General features: G+C 49.2%; 1 protein-coding gene across 2 annotated transcripts in view; it reads right to left on the reverse strand.

Moving 5' to 3' along the window:
* The window catches only part of ZFYVE28 (zinc finger FYVE-type containing 28), a 65,132-nt gene that overhangs the window by 18,465 nt on the left and 27,695 nt on the right, over positions 1 to 18,972 (reverse strand). For both annotated transcript variants that reach the window (XM_045528191.1, XM_045528190.1), the window contains exon 7: positions 12,607 to 13,896. In XM_045528191.1, coding sequence (XP_045384147.1) covers positions 12,607 to 13,896 — 1,290 coding nt within the window. The remainder of the gene's footprint in view (positions 1 to 12,606; positions 13,897 to 18,972) is intronic.

Below are 18,972 nucleotides of genomic sequence, written 5' to 3' on the forward strand. Positions count from 1 at the left end.
CACATGGCCTCTTAATCCCCCCACTAAGGCCTCCTCTCAGCCAAAGAGTCAGGGGAGAGGTGGAAGCGATGGTCTGATTCCTCTGGGCCTAGCCCCACCTGGCCAAGATGCTGGGCAGTGGGGACACAGCTGGGCCCAGGCCTGGACACAGCCCAGTTCTTGAAAAGATCTCACTATGGGGGCATGGGAACCTAATCTTATACTCTTACTTCTTTACTTCTTTTTTCTGGGAGGGAGACAGACATCATCATAGCTCACTGCAACCTCAAACGACTAGGCTCATGTGATTCTCCCATCTCAGCCTCCCAAGTAGCTGGGATTACAGGCGCATGCCACCATGCCTGGCTAATTTTTTGAATTTTTTGTAGAGACGGGGTCTTGCTATGTTGCCCAGGCTGGTCTCAAACTCCTGGCTTCAAGGAATCCTCTTGCCTCAGCCTCCCAAAATGCAGGATTACAGGCGTGGGTCACTGCACCCAGCCACTATTACTTTTTAATTACATATGCAATACCTGTGTACTGTAAAAAAATTAGGAAATACAGATAAGCTAAAAGCATACACACACGTATGCATCGACATCATACCATGTGAGCAGAGGACGCTTCCATCATCATTCTCATCTCACACGTGCAGACCTTTTCTGGGCTTTTGTTGCTTTTTAAAACTCTCAACAGAAGCTTCCATGGCTGGTGAATCTCAAAGCAGTGGGTGAAGTTGACTGAGGATGGCATCCTGGTCTCCCTCCTGTGGAGTCCCCTGATGCCCAAAGGAACAGGGAGTTGGGGGTGTGTGGCCATGGTTCACAGCGATACCCCCTCTGCACACCTGCTGTTGCCTCCCTGAGAACTGTCCAGAGCGCTGGGGCTGCTCCAGGGATGGGGGGAGGGGACAGATAGCTGTATATCAAGGGGCAGCACTGCAAGCCTGGGCTGTGCCCAGCCCCTTCTCTTGGAACCCCCAGGATGGCAGCCCCCCAAAGACCTACCCCCCCACACACACCTGGCTGAGGCTGTGGACCCTGCCTGAGGGGCCAACCGTGTCTGTGCCCTGAGAAACCGGGACTAGACTGTGACCAGCACATCCTTAGGCCTGCCCTGGGTGAGGGGCAGCGGGCTGGGGCAGGGGTTTGAGCAGGCTGGGCTGCAGGGCAGGAGTTGGGGGCAGATTCCTGGACTGGGACATCTGCCACAATGGCCCCGGCTCCAGGACACCCTGAGACCTTGCTCCTTCCCACCCTCAGGGCCACCTCATTTTCACCAGCCCAGAGCCAGGGCTCCCCCAACCAAGGAACCAGGCATGTTCCAGTGCTCTGGGGATGTGGCATGAGGGGCAGGGAGGACGCCACACCAGAGAACATGAGATGCCCAGGGTGGACTTGGGAGGGTCCTGCAGGCGGCTGGAAATCTGGGGTCGGACGGGTGGGAAGGTGGCTGTGGGACGCAGTGAGGCCACACAGGCAGAGCTCCCACCTACTTCATCAAAGGCAGCAAGTGAGACCGAACTATGGCTGCTTGGTGTAGAAGGGATAGGGAGGGACAAAACAGCGGGGGGGGGGGGGGACAATGGCCCAAAGGAGCAGGAGAGCGCAGGGCACATATGGAAGAGGCCACTGCAGGGATGAGGCCAGGAAGCCATCGCCGGGGGAGGGGCTAGGTGGGTGGGGCCAAGTACCCAGGGCAGAGGACAGGAAGCCCTGGAGAGTCCCCCCGGAAGACCCTCTGCAGAGACCAAGGATCACCCATCACAGCAGCACAGAAACTTGCCTGCTCTCTGAGCAAGAGATGGATACTCAAGCAGATCGCTAGTAAGTAAAGCGTCGATATTGTAGTTAAAACTTCCCACAAAGAAAACTCAAGGCCTAGATAGCTTCACTGGTAAAGTCTAACATTTAAGGCAGAAATAATGCAAATTCTACACAAACTCTTCCAGAAAGTTGAAGAGGTGGGAATGCTCCCCAACTCATTCTAGCATCCCGGCACTACTCTGATACCCAAACCAGAAAAGGGCATTACAAGACAAGAAAACTACTGCCCAACATTCCTCACAAAATAGATGCAAAATTCTTAGCAAAAATGTAGAAGGTTCACCCAGGATGGCAAGGTTAGCTGAACATCTGAATATCAATCAATGTGATTTATCACATAAACACACTAAAGCAGAAAAACCGTATGGTTATCCCAAACAAAAGATGCAGAAAAAGCACTTGAGAAAATCCAACATCTATTCTTGATTAAAAAAAACTTTCAGCAAACTGGGACTAGGAGAGAACTTCCTTTTTATTTGGGAAGATAAAAGGCATCTGTGAAAATCCTACAGCTCACATCACACTTAATGTTAGATACTGAACGCTCGGGAATAAAGCAAAATTATCCTGTGTCATCACTCCTACTCAACACTGTACTGGAGGTTCTGGCTGGTTAAAAAAACACAAGAAAAAGAAATAAGGGACATCCAATTGAAAGGAAGTAAAAGTGTCTTTATTTTCAGACAACACGATTGTCTATGTAGGAAACCTGATGAAATCTTCAAAAAAAAAACCACCATAATTATGAAACAGGTTTAGCAAGGTTGTAGGATAGAATATCAATGTACAAAAATCAATTACATTTCTAAATGTTAGCAATGAATAATTATAAACTGAAATTACAAAACAATGCCATTTACAATAGTATCAAAAAATATAAATACTTAGGGATAAATCTAATAAAAGATATGTAAGACCTATATAATAAAAACCATAAAACTTTACTGAGAAAAATTAAAGACCTAAATATATAAAGAGATATACTGTGTCCATGAATCAGAAGACTCAATATTATTAAGATGTTAATTCTTCTCAAATTATATGTAGATTCTACATAATCCCTAGCATTTTTTTTTTTTTTGAGACAGAGTCTCGCTCTATTGCCCAGGCTAGAGTGCCGTGGCGTCAGCCTAGCTCACAGCAACCTCAAACTCCTGGGCTCAAGCAATCCTCCTGCCTCAGCCTCCCGAGTAGCTGGGACTACAGGCATGTGCCACCATGTCTGGCTAATTTTTTCTATATATACTTTTAGTTGTCCGTATAATTTCTTTCTATTTTAGTAGAGATGGGGTCTCGCTCTTGCTCAGGCTGGTCTTGAACTCCTGAGCTCAAACAATCCACCCACCTCGGCCTCCCAGAGTGCTAGGATTACAGGCGTGAGCCACCGCACCCAGCCCATTTTTTTTTTTTTTTTGGCAAAAATTGGCAACCTGATTCTAAAATTCATATGGAAACACAAACAACACAGAATAGCCAAAACAATTTTGAAAAAGAAGAAAAAAGTTGGATACTTATACTACCTGACTTTAAGGCTTCTTATAAAGCTACCATATTCAAGATTTTGTGGCACTGCCAACAATCTAGGCCAATCCATCAATGGAACACAAGTTCAGAAATAAACCCACCCATACACGGTCAACTGAATTTTGATAAAGGTGAAAAGGCAATTCTATGGAGAAAAGATAGCCTTTTCCAACAAATAACTCTGGAATAATTGGCTTTCTTTATATAAAACAAAACAAAACTTTGATCCATGCTTCACACCACATATAAAAATTAGCTCCAAACAGAATACTGTATAGATCTAAATGTAAAACCTAAAAGCATAAAACTTGTAGAAGAAAACATAGGAAAATCTTTGTGACTTTGGGTTATGAAAATAATTCTTAGATATGACACCAAAATCACAATCCAGAAAATAAAAATTAATAAACTAGACTTCATCAAAATTAAGAATTTTACTCTTCAAAAGATAGTGTTAGAATGAAAACACAAGCTTTCTTCCACAGATTGGAAGAAAATATTTGCAAATCACATATCTGATAAAGGGCTTTTATCCAGAATACATAAAGGACCCTCAAAACTCAACAAGGAAACAAACAGCCCAAAAGATGTGAACAGATGCTTCACCAACGAAGGCAAATAGCCTGTAAAGATGCTCAACATCACTGTTCCTTAGGGAAATGCAAATTAAAACCACAGTGAGATACCATGTCACACTGATCAGAATGGCTAAAATTAGAAAGGCTGACCACACTAAGTGCCGGGGGAGGATATGCAGGAACCAGAACTCAAATGCTGCCATTACTGTACACCAATATTTCAATAAAGCTGTTTACAGCGATTTTTAAAATAGCAGACGGCTTTACCTCCATGTTTACCTGTTACTGCCTCTGACTCTGTTCCTGCCCACCCTTCCCCTCAAAGCTCTCTGGGTCCCCCCTGCCCCGCCCCCCACCTGGGGCCCTTTGCCTCCACTCAGGCCTCAGCAGAGGCCACGCCTAGGGAGGCTCCCCGACTGCTCTCACTAAAGGAGCTGCCCCATGGCACCCTCCGCCCCACCAAAGACCTGAATTATTCCCAGGCACTGGCTGAAGGACTGGATGGGGTGCGAGGGAAAGAGAGGATAGCCGGGGCGCCTGCAGTGTAGCTGGAGCTGCCAGCAGGTGGGGCCCTTGAGGACAATGGTGACGACACAGGGAAGGAGAAGGGTGGGGGATGGTTTGGGGTACAGTGAGGAGGCCAGAAGGAGAAGCCAGAGTCACCAGGGACCAGAGGGCTGGGGCACAGCTGAGGGGAGCTGCCGTGGCCACCCTGCGATCACCACCCACCCACAGAGAGTACAGCCAGGCCAGGGCAGGCCCCCTAACTCCATGCCGGCTCTAGAAGGGCGGCTCCCCTCGAGCTTCCCTGGCACGCGTCCCCTGTGTGCGAGCGCTGTGCTAGGGCCCCGCGTGGGGTTCCTGTGACTCGGGCATCACTGTGCTCGCTGAGGTTGCATGGCTAGTGCCAGCGAGGGGCTCTGGCGGGAACCCAGCCCTGCCCTCTCACCCCAAGCCCGTGCTTGGGGGCCCAGCTCTGGTCTCGGCCCTGTCTCCCCTCTGTTGGCCCACGAAGCCTCGTCACTTATGGATGATTGACTCAAGTCAATCCGCCTAATCTGACAGCCATTCCGCCTAGTCTGCTTTTCAAGAGTCTGATGAATTCCAAGCCTCCCCACCCCATTTTTAAACTGCTTAATCTTTCTGTCTTTTTTTTTTTTTTTTTTGAGACAGAGTCTCACTCTGTTGCCCAGGCTAGAGTGAGTGCCGTGGCGTCAGCCTAGCTCACAGCAACCTCAAACTCCTGGGCTCAAGCGATCCTCCTGTCTCAGCCTCTCACGGATCTGGGACTACAGGCATGCGCCACCATGCCCGGCTAATTTTTTCTATTCTTAGTAGAGACAGGGTCTCGCTCTTGCTCAGGCTGGTCTTAAACTCCTGACCTCAAGCAATCCTCCCACCTTGGCCTCCTAGAGTGCTGGGATTACAGGCGTGAGCCACCGCGTCTGGCCAAAACTGCTTAATCTTGTTTCTCCTTCCAGGGGTGTGGAGGGGGTGGGAGACCTTGGTGCTCCTTGCAGGGCCTCGGGACACCTGCCACAGGGACCGATGGCCACATCAGCCCCTGGGTGCCAGGGCCTGGCCTACCCCAGACAGCTCTGGTGGGAACAGCTAGGTGTGCTGGTCCCAGCGGGGAGGGGCGAGGCCTGAGGGGCAGCACCTGCTGCCCAGGTTCACACAGCCCCCACAGCGGGTCCCTGCTAAGCCCTGGCATCCCTGCCAGGCACCCTGTGTTCCCACCTGGAGGCTGCCATGCCCCCCGAGCCTCAGAAGAGCCCAGTCATGGGGCCAGGCTAGAAACGTCTGCATCTCAGTCACTGAGTACCCGGTCGGCCAGGCAGCATGCTGTCCTCTCTGGTCCCACGCTTGGACTCAAGTCCCCTTACCTTTGGAGGTCCAGCTCAGGACTCATCCCTGGGGCACCCCTGACTGCCCCGACAGCTGGTGCCAGGAGTGTGGCTACTGTTACTGTGGAAATGGACACTGGGGCAGAGGACGGCAGCGGCCCTTGGGCGAGGCCCCACCAGGACAGGCTGGCCCAGGCATTGTGAAGCCACCTGTGGTACGTGAACAAGGCCCGGTGACAGTGACTCACCACTTGGAGGCTCCTTCACTACCGTGCCAGCCTCATCCTGTCCTCCGGGGGCTGGGCACCACGGACAGGTGAGGGCCACAAGGCCTTTCGTGGCGTGACCTGGAGGGACCAGGCGGGTCTCGAGCAGTTACCTCCACAGGGAAGAGGGTCAGCAGGGCCTGGGGGAGTTGGAGCCGCCTCTGAGTTGCACAGGCCCGGGCTCTTCTCTTCGGCCTCAGGGACCTGAGACATGAGGATGGAGGGCCTGTCTGGGACAACTCCAGGGCCACAGCGTGGAGGAAGGCCTGGCGCCCGCTGGGGAAGGAGCAGGGCGGGAAACAGCAAGGTGAAGGGAAAGCTGCAGCTGTAGGCCAGCCCCTCCCGCCGCGACACAGAGCCCACAGAACACTTGAAATCTCCCCAGCAGTCGTCCCGCTGGCGGGGGAGCTGAGGACGTGGAAAGGAGTCCAGGAAACAGAAATGTGGAGGCGAAGTCAAGATTGATAACAGCACACAAGGCAAGGAGAGAGTGACGGTGGTGACAGTGGTGGTGACGATGGTGGTGATGATGGTGGCAATGGTGGTGGTGACAGTGGCGGTGACGGGGGAGTGCTGAGGAACAACAGTGAACTCTCCATGCACTGCGGCCTCTCTTTCCCTCCTCAAGCTGCCGTGTGAGCTGGGGACTATCGTTAGCCCATCTTGCAGATGACAAAACTGCGGTTTAGGTCGAGAAGCCAGTCCTCAGGGTGCGGCCTTGTGCCCACATTAGCATAAGGAGCAGGGCACTCCCCACAGTCACTGTGGCCCAAAGGCGAGAAAACACCTGTTGCAGCGGTTCTTCGAGAGGAGATACCCCTCCCTGTCAGCTGCCTGCCACCACCACGCTCCGCTCCGTAAGGAGAGAGCACACAGAGTGCGTGCCACGGGTTTAGGGCAGAGGTTCATCCCCTGTCCTGTGCCAAGGGCAGCCCTGTGAGATTGACATTTTACCCAAAAGGACAGCCAGAGAGGCCTACCGAGCATGTGACAAGGAGGGAGGGGAGGGCGGGTCACCAGCTGGACTCTCAAGTGTAGTCACAGAGGTGAATAACACAGTGCAGGCCTGGCCTTCTGAGTTGGGACAGTGAGACCTCCCCAAGCCGGAGCCCAGGGTAATTGCGCCTGTGTCTCCGGATGGCCGCCCCCACAGTCACGCTCTGACGCTTACAGACGCTCTGAGAAGGCGAGGTGGCCCGGACTGCTGGTGATGGTTCCGATGTGCAGCCTCATCTCTCACCAGGCATCAGGCTGCGGAGCTGATGGTAAAACATTTCTAAAAACCAACCCAGGCAACCAGGAAACGAGGAGAGTCGTCCCTGGTCTTGGGGCACGGAGAAACACACACATCACACGGGGTCAGCCAGAGGAAAGAGAAAGGTGGAACAAAACTGTCTCTAGAATTTCTATAAACTCTGGGACATCTGCAAATCAAAAGACATCAAAGTCCAAGGGCAAAGATATGTTGGAGAAAGCTGCCTGCGACAAACACACCAGCCAGAAGGAACGTTTTCAAGTCAGCAAGAAAAACACGAAAACCCCATTTAAAAATAGGCAAAGGACGTGAACAGTCACTTCGCAGACGACACACAGGCACTGACAGGAAAAAGTGCCCACGTTACCGATCACCAGAGAAGAGCAAGCCGGGACAGCGAAGGGCCTGCGCCTTCCCGCCTCGCGGGCGGTGCTGTCACCGTGGCGACACGTCTCTCTGTGAAGCAGCCGGACAGTGAGTGGCAGAGCTTGCAGGACGTCCTGCCTCTGCTGCAGCGATTCTACCTCTACGGACCGAGTCTAAAGAACTAATCCAAGAGGCAGAGAACCGCACAGGAAACTGCTCACGCGCTGGTTTAATAAAGGAAAAAACATGGCAATGGGAAATGTAGAATAAGTTAGCATTTGTCCTTATGATAGAGTAATGGCCAACTAAACTCGTGTTTTCAAAGAATGTTGTGGAGAAATGATCATATATTAATAACCATATCCAGTGAACAAAAAAGAATAAAACTGCTCATAAGATTTGGGTGATTTTTATTTTCTCCTTTTATTCTTTTTATGTTTTCCAAAGTTTCCACAATGAACAAGGACCACGTTTATAATTAGAGGAAAGGGAGTCAAGGCTGTTGTTCACGGAAGGCCGGGGCTGGTGCACACTCCGGTGCATCCCTGGAAGAACACGGGCCGGCCGGAGTGGAGTTCCTGTCACCAGAAAGTAACCTATGGAGCCGCTTCAACAGTATGGAAGGTTCAGGATCAGTGAGATGGGCTAGATGGGGGAAAATAAGCTTTTAAAAGATGTCCTCTTTTCTAAAGAAGGTTCACTGACCACTGAAAAGGTAGGAAAGCAGCCAGTAAAATGGAAAGAGCTAAAGAACACAGGTTCTGGAACATTCACAGCAGCAGGATGGACGCATTAGCGTCTGCCAAGGACAATGTCTGGCCCCCCCAGCCTATGGTGGAATCATTCGAGACCTGAGGAAATGCCCCAGAGAGGGGCTTTCGCTGGTTGAGACCTTCGCACCAGGACGCTAGCAGGCCTGTGCTGATCTGCCCCTTGGCCTGTGTCAATCCCCCTAGCAGGTGACCAGGCAGCCCTGCCCTTCCACCTGGAGGCTGTCCCCTACCTGACCAGAAACACACGCTCCAGGTGTCTCGGGGGAATCTGGCCTCACAGGCAGGCCCTTTGACACAGCCCTGTAACTTGTTGCACATAGAGGCCTGACGGGCATGTAGGACGGGAACCCACAGCACAGGGCCATGCCTGCGGGTCACCCTGAGCCCTCATTGCCACACACAGGAACCGCAGAGGCACCTGCCAGATGAGCATGTCCCATGGTCACATCAGGATGACAGCATGATGTCCAGGACACCAGCCTCTGAGCTAAGGCAAACACCAACCTCTTGATCTCAGTCTTCAGCGGTAGAATGGGGAGGATGAGACACCCACGCCTGCTCGTGAGACTGGCTGTCTCTTGCGAAGCCTTGCGAAAATGTCACTTAACACCAGCCAGATTTCCTGACATCATGTCATTTGAATTTTGGTGAACTCTCTGCTTGTGTGAAGGTGGTCTTTTGTTTTAAGAACACCCAGTGCCTTATCACCTGGTGTGAGATGACACTCCAAGACGATAGGCCACTTCTCTCTTGCTCCTAAGTGGGCCTCCATTGGCTGGTGCAGCCACCCAGGAACATGCTTGAGACATGAACGAATAAGTGAATGAATGGTGCTCCTAGTGTAGGTACTGCCCATGGATGGGACAGGTGTGACCTGCTGCCGCCAGGCTGACTTGGTTCCCAGCTACCTCCAGGCACAGTCCTGGGCCCCGGAGCCACTGTCAAGGTCCTAGACCAAACGCATGGCTGCCCCTATCACCTGGCCACCTGCCATGTGCTTTCTTTGTGGATCCTCTGCACCTTCTAGAAACACTTCCTCGGAAGATAGCATTGCCTTGTGAGGCCACCGTGCAGGTCCCCTTTCTTCGTCTCAGCTGAGCGGCAGTGTGCGTGCTGCGCTGGATGAGGCCTGAGCAGCTCGGCCGTGTGAAGAGCTGTGTCCGCCGTGGGGCACAAGTATCTCACCAGGAGGGTAGGAGGAGCGGCCAGACGGGCTGGATGTCCACTAGTTGTCACTTGGAGAAATAACAAAAACAGCACAGGCCAAAACCTGAAAACTCCCCCTATCCTGTCAAAGAATTGACGGTTTCATATCAACTTTGGAGAAAAATGATTCACTTACTGATGAGCTGAGTCTGAGGCCCTGAAGAAGAAAGCCCTCCGGCAGCCTTTAGGAACAAAATGTGTTCCGTGTGACATGCTCACGAAGCTCGGGCAGCACCTCAAAAATGGCCTTATCAAAAATGGGAGAGGATGTTCCCACCAGGCTGCATTTGTAGCACCATCTGTAACAGCAAAAGTCCACAGACAACCTCAAGGCCAGCAACAGAGCCTGACTGAGTGCACGCTGGGCCCGCCACGCAGAGGCCCTGCTTGGCCTTAAGGGACACAGAGGATGATCCCCGACAGCACCAGGGAGAGGCTGTGGGAGGGAGGTCAGGAAGGCAAGGGGGGGGCCCTTTACCAAACAGCAGGAGGGGGCAAAATACATGTGTGTATCTGCACATCTATCTATGTCTTTGCTTATATTTTTAAAAATTGAAGGATAAACTATTTAAAAATTATAAACTGTTCCCTTTAGGGGTGGGGGAAATAAGGCCCCATTGGATAGACTTCTCTAGGTATATCTTATTTTGTAGATTTGGCTGGGAACCAAGCAAGTATTTCACGCAATTATCAAATTGAATTACACGTGGCTGGCAATCTCTGTGCATCTGATGCTAAATGAAACAAATTAACCTGGCTGTGAGTAAAACTGGCGGCATAACCTCAGGCAAGCAATGATTTCAAGTGATGTTAAAGCAATCAGTTGACTGTATGTTCTAGTGGGATATGCCCTAAGGACAAGAAAAATCTGTTAAAACTGTTTAAAAAATCTTAGATAATAACGAGTGTTAGTGAGGATGTGGAGAAACTGGAACCCTTGTGCCCAGCTAGTGGGATGTAAACTGCAGCTACTTTGAAAAACAGGTTGACAGTTCCTCAAAAAGTTATCACAAAATTACCATATAATCCACCAGTTCCAATCCTAGGTATACACCCCAAAGAACTGAAAACATACGTCCACACAAACATGTGCACACAAATTTTCACAGCAGCATAATTCATAATACCCAAAAAGTGGAAATGACTCACACATCTGTCAACTGGCAAATGGTCAAAGGTGGTCTGTTGATACCATGGGTATTAGTCAGCCTCAAAAAGGAATGAAGGCCGGGCGCGGTGGCTCACGCCTGTAATCCTAGCACTCTAGGAGGCTGAGGCAGGTGGATCGCTAGAGGTCAGGAGTTCAAGACCAGCCTGAGCAAGAGTGAGACCCCCGTCTCTACTAAAAAACAGAAAGAAATGATCTGGACAGCTAAAAATATACAGAAAAAATTCGCCGGGCATGGTGGCACATGCCTGTAGTCCCAGCTACTAGGGAGGCTGAGGCAGGAGGATTGCTTGGCCCAGAAGTTTGAGGTTGCTGTGAGCTAGGCTGACACCACAGCGCTCTAGCCCGGGCAACAGAGCGAGACTCTATCTCAAAAAAAAAAAAAAAAAAAACCAAAACTAAATAAATAATAAATAAAATAAAAAGGAATGAAGACTGACTTATGCTCCAACACAGATGAACCTTAAAGACATTCTGCCCAGTGAAAGAAGCGGTGACGAAAGGTCACATAATACGGATGTTCCTTGACCTATGATGAGTTATGTCCTGACAAACCCACGGTAACCTGAAAATATCCCAAGTCGGAAATGCATTTAATACACCTAAGGTTCCACATTCAAAGTATAGTTTCCACTGAATGTGTGTGGCTTTCACACCCTCATAAGGCCAAAAATCACAGTCGAACCATCTGTACGTGATTCCATTCATACGCAATGTCCAGAAGAGGCAAATCCGTAGAGACAGAAAGTAGCTTAGGGTTGCCAGGGGCTGGGAGGGGCATGGGAGGGACTGCAGAAGCAGCGGCTGCTGACCCCAGGAGCTGGCACAGCCCAGGCTGCAAAGGCCGCAGAGCTCTGCACGGGCAGCTCAAAGGAAGAACAGCCCTGAAAGCCACTGAGCCCACTGGCCTGGGCACACTGCCCTGGAGGACACAGCCGCACTGTGCCCCTCCTACCCTGGCCTGTGCCTCCCCTCTGTGCCCAGCTCCCACAGCTCCTGGGGGCTTTTCCGGCCTCCAGCTGAGCCCCTCCCTGTCCTCCCACCCGCTGCCTTGGTAGAGAGGCTGTGGACACGGCTGCAGCTGGGATAGGAGCCCCGAAAGGTAGGGTCCTGGTTACAGGCCCAGTCACCCTGACGATTGGCCACGTGTGAACTAGCAGTGGCCAGGCCCAGCCCCTGCACTTCCCTCCCATCTCCAATGGTGGGCAGTAATCTGCTTTGTTCAGGATAAATCCAGGGGAGTGGGGAGCAAGGAAAGAAGGAACAGCCTTGGGTCCAAGGGGATGTGCCTGCACCAGGTCCTGCAGACCCCCACCCCGCCACCTTCCCAGCCTCCTGCCTCTGAGGGGAGAAAAGGGCAGGGTGCAGGGGCAGTGCAGGCTGGAGGGATGTGGGGGAAGGGGAAGGCCCCTCGAGGGGCAGGGGCCTGGGAATATGGCCTGGGAACTGGCCAAGGGTGGTCTCAGGATCCCACCCGGGGCTCACACCAGGGTTGGGATGGGCCATGGCTGTGAAAGCGGCTGAACCAAAGGCTTGGCACTGTGCCTACTGCACCTGACAGGTGCCTGTACCGCCAGAAACAGGAAGGTCGGGGCCCACTGGGCTCACTTCTTGGCTGCCTAACTTCCAGCAGGGTGGGCTCCTCCATAGCCAACCCCCTGCCTGCCGCCCCGGCACAGACAACCACACTCAGGCTCAGGCCCGGCACCTGCTGGTGGCCAGGAAGCCCCAGGAAGAAACATTTCAATACTTTTGAGAATCTGCCCGCACTGAATGCAGAGAGGATGAGTCCAGTCTCTCGACCAAACCAGCTCTTACCTGGAGCCCAGCGGGTGCTGAGGCTCCTCCTGGGCCACAGGTGTCCTGCCCATCTGCTCGCTGGCCTCGGGCCCCTGCTGCTGACTGGTCACCTCGGCCTCTCCCGATGACACAGTTGCTGTGTCCACCTGGGAACCTGAGGTGTGTGCCAGGCACTTGTTGGAAGTGGGGGCTTCGGGCTCCCCACTGGCGGAGGTGTCTTCTGTGGGCAGGGGGCCCTCGGGGACAGGCCGGTCCTCATCCTGCCTCTCGGGGCCCTTGTTGCCGGCCTTGGCTAAGCCGGTGGTGTAAGAGGCACTGATAATGCTTTCCGGGCTACACTTCTCCCGCAAATGCTCCACAGTGTCCTCCCTGCTGTCCCCGCAACTCCCACAGCACACGCAAGAATGAAGGAGGCAGTTGGTGGCTGCAGTGCTGAGTTTGTGGGAGCTGTCCTCCGTGCCCTCGGTCGCAGGCCCTGACGGGGAAATGCTGAGGCCTGGGGTTTCCTGGGTGGCAATGGCAGAGTCCGAGGAGGTGGGTGATTTGGGATTGAAGATGACCGTGGCCGAGAGCTTCATGCCCCCCGTCCGGTGGGCGATCATCTCAGCCGTCTCGGCGTCATCCCCACCCACCTCCCAGCCATCCAGGTACAGCTGTGAGTCCAGGCAGCTGCAGGAGTTGGAGCCTGAGAGGCTGGTCACCCGCACGTTGTCGTCCTCAGTGTTATTGTTGTTGCTCAAGTCCTGCTCCTTTTCTGTGGCAAGAGCGCTGACCTCTGCCTCTCTGCTCTGGCCTCCCTGCCCCCTCTCCTGGGGTTTGGCCCGGGCACTGCCTGCCCACTCAAATAGACCTTGAGGGGACTTGGGCCTGGCAGGGGCTTCCACTGCACCCTCCACGTCATCCATGAAGAACACCCGTTCCTCCTCGTCGCTGCCCACCTGCAGGTGTGCTCTGCCTGGAGAGGCCTCCCCATGGGGGCTGCCCTCTGCTCCAGGCCTGTGTGCGGGGGACTGGCAGGCACTGGGCGGCGAGAGCAGAGAGGACATCTCGTCCCCAGCCCTGTGGACCATGCGGCTGAGCTGCTCCAACTCCTGGTCATCATACTGCATGGAGCAGGCCAGCTCTGCCTCCGAGTTTCTGGCCTTGGCTGAGAGTGGCTCCTCGGGGGGAAGGGGTGCAGGAAAGGTGGGGGCCAGGGCAGTGGGCACCTGTGTGTCCACCCGGATGGGGAACTCCACATCCTGAGAAATGCAGAGGTTCCGTTCCAGCGTGTGCAGCTCCTCCTCAGTCAGTGTCTGCAGCAAATCCCTGCAAGGGTCAAGACAAAAAACCAGAGTGAGAGTCCCAAAAGCCACAGCGGCCTCCTTGCCTAAAAATGGACACAGCACCCTGGAGTCTGCACTAGCAGGAAAGCAACCAAGTGCTGAACGGTTGTGACTCAAATCACATGGCACTAGGATGTTTCCTCCACTACAAAATGAGACACAGGTCCTGTAGGTCGGGACAACGGTATTCAGGGTGGCTGACTGTGATTCTAGGATGGTTCCTTTCCAAAAATGAGATTCTGGAACCTCTTACCGAAAACAAGGAAGTCCTGATTCTTAGGGATTTGTGTTAACTGCATTAATAAAAACTCTAAGAAGTGAAAAATAATGTGGGTTTACATACAGACTTTAATCCTTTTCTTCAACAAATATTATCGAGCACCAGCTACATGCCAGGCACTGGGCGCTGAGGACACACAGAAGGAAGGCAGGCCTGGTCCTTGCACTGGGGGCCTCCAACTGGGTGAGACAGATAACCAACAAGTATCTACATAAATAATGAATAATGACAAAGGAGGGCACAGCAGGACACCTGGCTTAGACTGAGCAGGCATTTCCTAGAGGACGTGGCATTGAAGCTGAGACCCAAAGGTGCAGTTAATTTAGTGACAAGGACCAGGAGCAGCCTGGAGCAGGTCCTACTGCCCAATGGCATGTTGCTCTCTACTGGGAAGAGCTCAGGCCATGCCTGAGGTCTGAGTCATATATTAAACAGTATGGTGCAATCACAGAACTTGGAGGAAAGTGCACTTTTGAGAACTGTCCAGTTTGCTGAATTTGTACCAACTGAATACACCCCTGTGAAGAGCATCGAGAGTCCAGATCAAGAAATAAAACACTACCCAGCACCCCCAGCACCCTCACAAACCCACGTTCCCACCATCCCGGCGCCAGGGGCAGAGGTGGTCTCTCTTGCTTTCATTCCCTGGAGAAATGGGAACTCACAGGCTACACTTTTTTGTAGAAGGCTTTGTTTGCTGATACTATATTTGTGTAGAATCGCCTGATAAAATACAGGACATCCAGTTAAATTTCAGTTTCAAATGAACAACAAATACGTATCTTTGAAGTGTACATATGAATAGTTTTTTAGGGTATATCCCAAAGGGGGGCATTTGGACATATTTACAATAAAAAAAAGTATTCGTTGTTTATCTAAAATTCAAATTGAATTGGGCTTTCTGCTGTTGTAATGCTCGGTCTGGCAACCCTATTTAATAAGATTCATCCATAATGATGCACATTGTCATAGATCATTCATTCTCATGGCTACACAGTCTTTCATTGTGTAAATATATCATAGTATATTTATTCATTTATCTGTTCTACACCTGATGGGTTTTGGCTGCGGTGACCCACCACCTCTGGGCACCTCTCTTGAAGAACACCTGTGCATTTCTGCCGAGTGCACACGCAGGGGCAGGACCCACTGCTGTGCCTGCCCACAGCCTTGGCTGACAGCTCTGCTTGCCCCAGGTCCTCGTGACACCTGCTATTTTTAATTATATCCTTTCTGGTGAATGTGTAATGCTATCTTACTGTGGCTTTAAATTGCCTTAGCCTGATGACTCATAAAGTTGAGCACCACTTTTTACCAGCCCTTAAACATCCTCTATGGGAAGCACCTGGTCAAGTCTTTTGCCTGTTTTTAATTGGGTTGTCTGCCTTTTTCTTATTGATTGATAAGAGTTCTTTATATATTTTGGATTTGAGTTGTCTGTTGGATATATCTTTGCCAGATACATTCTCCAATTCTGTAGCTTGCCTTTTCATTCTCTTACTGGTACTTTTGATGAAGTAAAGTTTTTAATTTGAATAAAGTCCAATATGTCACATTTTTTCTTTATAGTTAGTGCTTTTGTGTCCTGTTTAGGAAATCTTTGCTCCAATGTCACAAGTTTTCCTTGATTTTTTTCCTCTAAAAGCTTTATTATTTTACTTTTCATGTTTATATCTGTACTCTACATGGAATTGATTTTTGTATATGACTGTGGTAGGACCCAGGCACTAATAGATATCTCATATGGATATCTCAGCCCATTCTGGGGGATAAAACCAACCATTCTCCACTGTTCTGTAATGTCATAAATCAGGGAGCTACGTGCATATGCGGTGGTCTGTTTCTAGACTTTCTACTCTATTCAATGGGTCAGAAGTCCATCCTTAGGCCAAGCGCAGTGGCTCACACCTGCCATCCTAGCACTCTGGGAGGCCAACGCAGGAAGATCACTTGAGCTCAGGAGTTTGAGATCAGCCTGAGCAAGAGTGAGACCCCGTCTCTACTAAAAATAGAAAAATTAGCAGGGCATGGTGGTACACGCTTGCAATCCCAGCTACTCGGGAGGCTGAGGCAGGAGGATCGCTTGAGCCCAAGAGTTTGAGGTTGCAGTGAGCTATGATGATACCACTGCACTGTAGCCCAGGTGACAGAGTACAATTCTGCCTCAAAAAAAAAAAACAAAGAAAAGAAAAGAAAAGAAAAGAAAAGAAAGAAAAGAGTAGAGTAGATAAATAATGTTCTGCTCCTTCTTCTTGGCTATTCCAGGCCCCTTGTGTTTCCATGTGAATTTCAGAATTAGTTTGTCAATTTCTGCAAAAAAAAAAAAAAAAAAGGAAGAAACAAACAAATCAGCCCTACTGGGATTTTGATTAAGATTGCATTGAATTCATAGATTAATTTGAGAATAATTGATATCTTTACAATATTAGGTTTTCCACTCCCTGAATGGAATTGTTCTCTAATTAGGGCCTTTGAAATTCATGTCAATAACATTTCATAACTTTCAGTGGGGGTCACAGATATCTTTAATTTGATTTATGCTTAAGTATTTGATATTTATTAATACTATCATAGATGGTATTTGCTATGGTTTGGATATGGTTTGTCCCCATCAACTCATGTTGAAATTTCATTCCCAGTGTGGCAGTGTTGAGAGATGGTGCCTTTAAGAGGTGATTAGGTAATTAAGAGGGATTAAAGTCTTTCTCATGGGACTAGAATAGTTCTCTAGGGACTGGATTAGTTACTGCAAGAGTAGGTTGTTATGAAGCGAGTCTGTCTCTCGTGTTCAGTCTCATTGCGTGTGCTTGCATCCCTTTCCACTTTTCCTCCATGTTATAGCACAGCACGAGGCCGTCACCAGAAGCTGACCAGATATAGCTGCCTGATCTTGGACCTCCCAGCCTCCAGAATCATGAACCAAATAAACTTCCTTCCTTTATAAATTTTTTTTTTTTTGTTTTTGAGACAGAGTCTCACTCTGTTGCCCGGGCTAGAGTGCCATGGCGTCAGCCTAGCTCACAGCAACCTCAAACTGCTGGGCTCAAGCAATCCTCCTGCCTCAGCCTCCCGAGTAGCTGGGATCACAGGCATGTGCCACCATGCCCAGCTAATTTTTTCTATATATTTTTAGTTGTCCAGATAATTTCTTTCTATGTTTTTAGTAGAGATGGGGTCTCACTCTTGCTCAGGCTGGTCTCAAACTCCTGAGCTCAAAACGATCTGCCCGCCTAGGCCTCCCAGAGTGTTAGGCTTACAGGCATGAGCCACCATGCCCGGCCTATAAATTTTTATTTTTCTTTTATTCTCACCTTATTGCAGTTGCTAGACCATCAATACAATGTTAAATGGAGGTGGTGGATAGTAGATACCCTCCTCTTGTTCACAATCTCAGGGATATTTGTTGTATATACACACATATACACATGCACATAGATACACACAGACTGTATCTGTATCTATATGTATCTATATATCTTTTATCAGATTAAGAAAATTCCCTTCTATTCCTAGTTTGCTAAGAGATGTTTTCATCATAAAATAGGTGTTAAATTTTTTCAAATGCTTTTTCTGTATCTTTGACAATTATATGATTTTTCTTCCTCTTTGAAAAATTAATGTGGCAAAGAAAACTATAGGCCAATATCTCTGATGAGCACAGATGCAAAAATCTTCAACAAAATACTAACAGACGGAATTCAACAACACATTAAAAAGATTATTCATCATAATCAAGTGGGATTCATCCCAGGGATGCAAGTGTGTTTCAACATATACAAATCAGTCAATGTGACATCATATCAACAGAACAAAGGACAGGAACTATATGATCATTTCAATTGATGCTGAAAAAGCATTTTCTAAAATTCAACATCTCTTCCCATGAAAACTCTCAAAAAACTGGGTATAGAACGAACTTACCTCAACATGATAAAAGCCATGTAGAAGAGACCCATAGCTAGTTTCATACTGAATGGGGAAAAAACTAAAAGCCTTTCCTCTAAAATCTGGAACAAGACAAGGATGCCCATGTTCACCACTATTATTCAACATAGTATGGGAAGTTCTAGATAGAGCAATCGGACAAGAAAAAGAAATAAAGAGCATATAAATTGGAAAAGAAGAACTCAAATTATACTTGTTTGCAGATGATATGATCTTATATCTAAAGAAACCTAAAGATTCCAGAAAGAAACTGATAAACAAATTCAGTAAAGTTGCAGGATACAAAATTAACATACAAAAATCTGTAGCATTTCTATATGCCAACAGTAAACAATCTGAAAAAGAAACCAAGAAAGTAATCTCATTTATGATAGCTACAAATAAAATAAAATACCTAGGAATAAACTTAATCAAAGAAGTGAAAGATCTCTATAATGAAAACTACAAAACATTGATGAAAGAATTTGAAGAGAACACACACAAAAAAGTGGAAGGATATTTCATGCTCATTGATTGGAAGAATCAATATTATTAAAATGTCCATACTACCCAAAGCAATCTACAGATTCAATGCAATCCACATCAAAATACCAAAGACATTTCTTCACAGAAATAGAAAAAATAATCCTAAAATTTATATGGAACCATAAAGACCCAGAATAGCCAAAGCCATCCTGAGCAAAAAGAACAAACCTGGAGGAATCACATTACCTGACTTCAAATTATATTACATACCCGTGGTAACCAAAAACAGCATGGTACTGGCATAAAATCAGACATATAGATCAACATAACAGAATAGAGAACCTGGAAATAAATCCACACATCTATAGT

The sequence above is a fragment of the Lemur catta genome, chromosome 17, assembly GCF_020740605.2.
Source record: "Lemur catta isolate mLemCat1 chromosome 17, mLemCat1.pri, whole genome shotgun sequence".
NCBI classification, from domain to species: Eukaryota; Metazoa; Chordata; class Mammalia; order Primates; family Lemuridae; genus Lemur; species Lemur catta.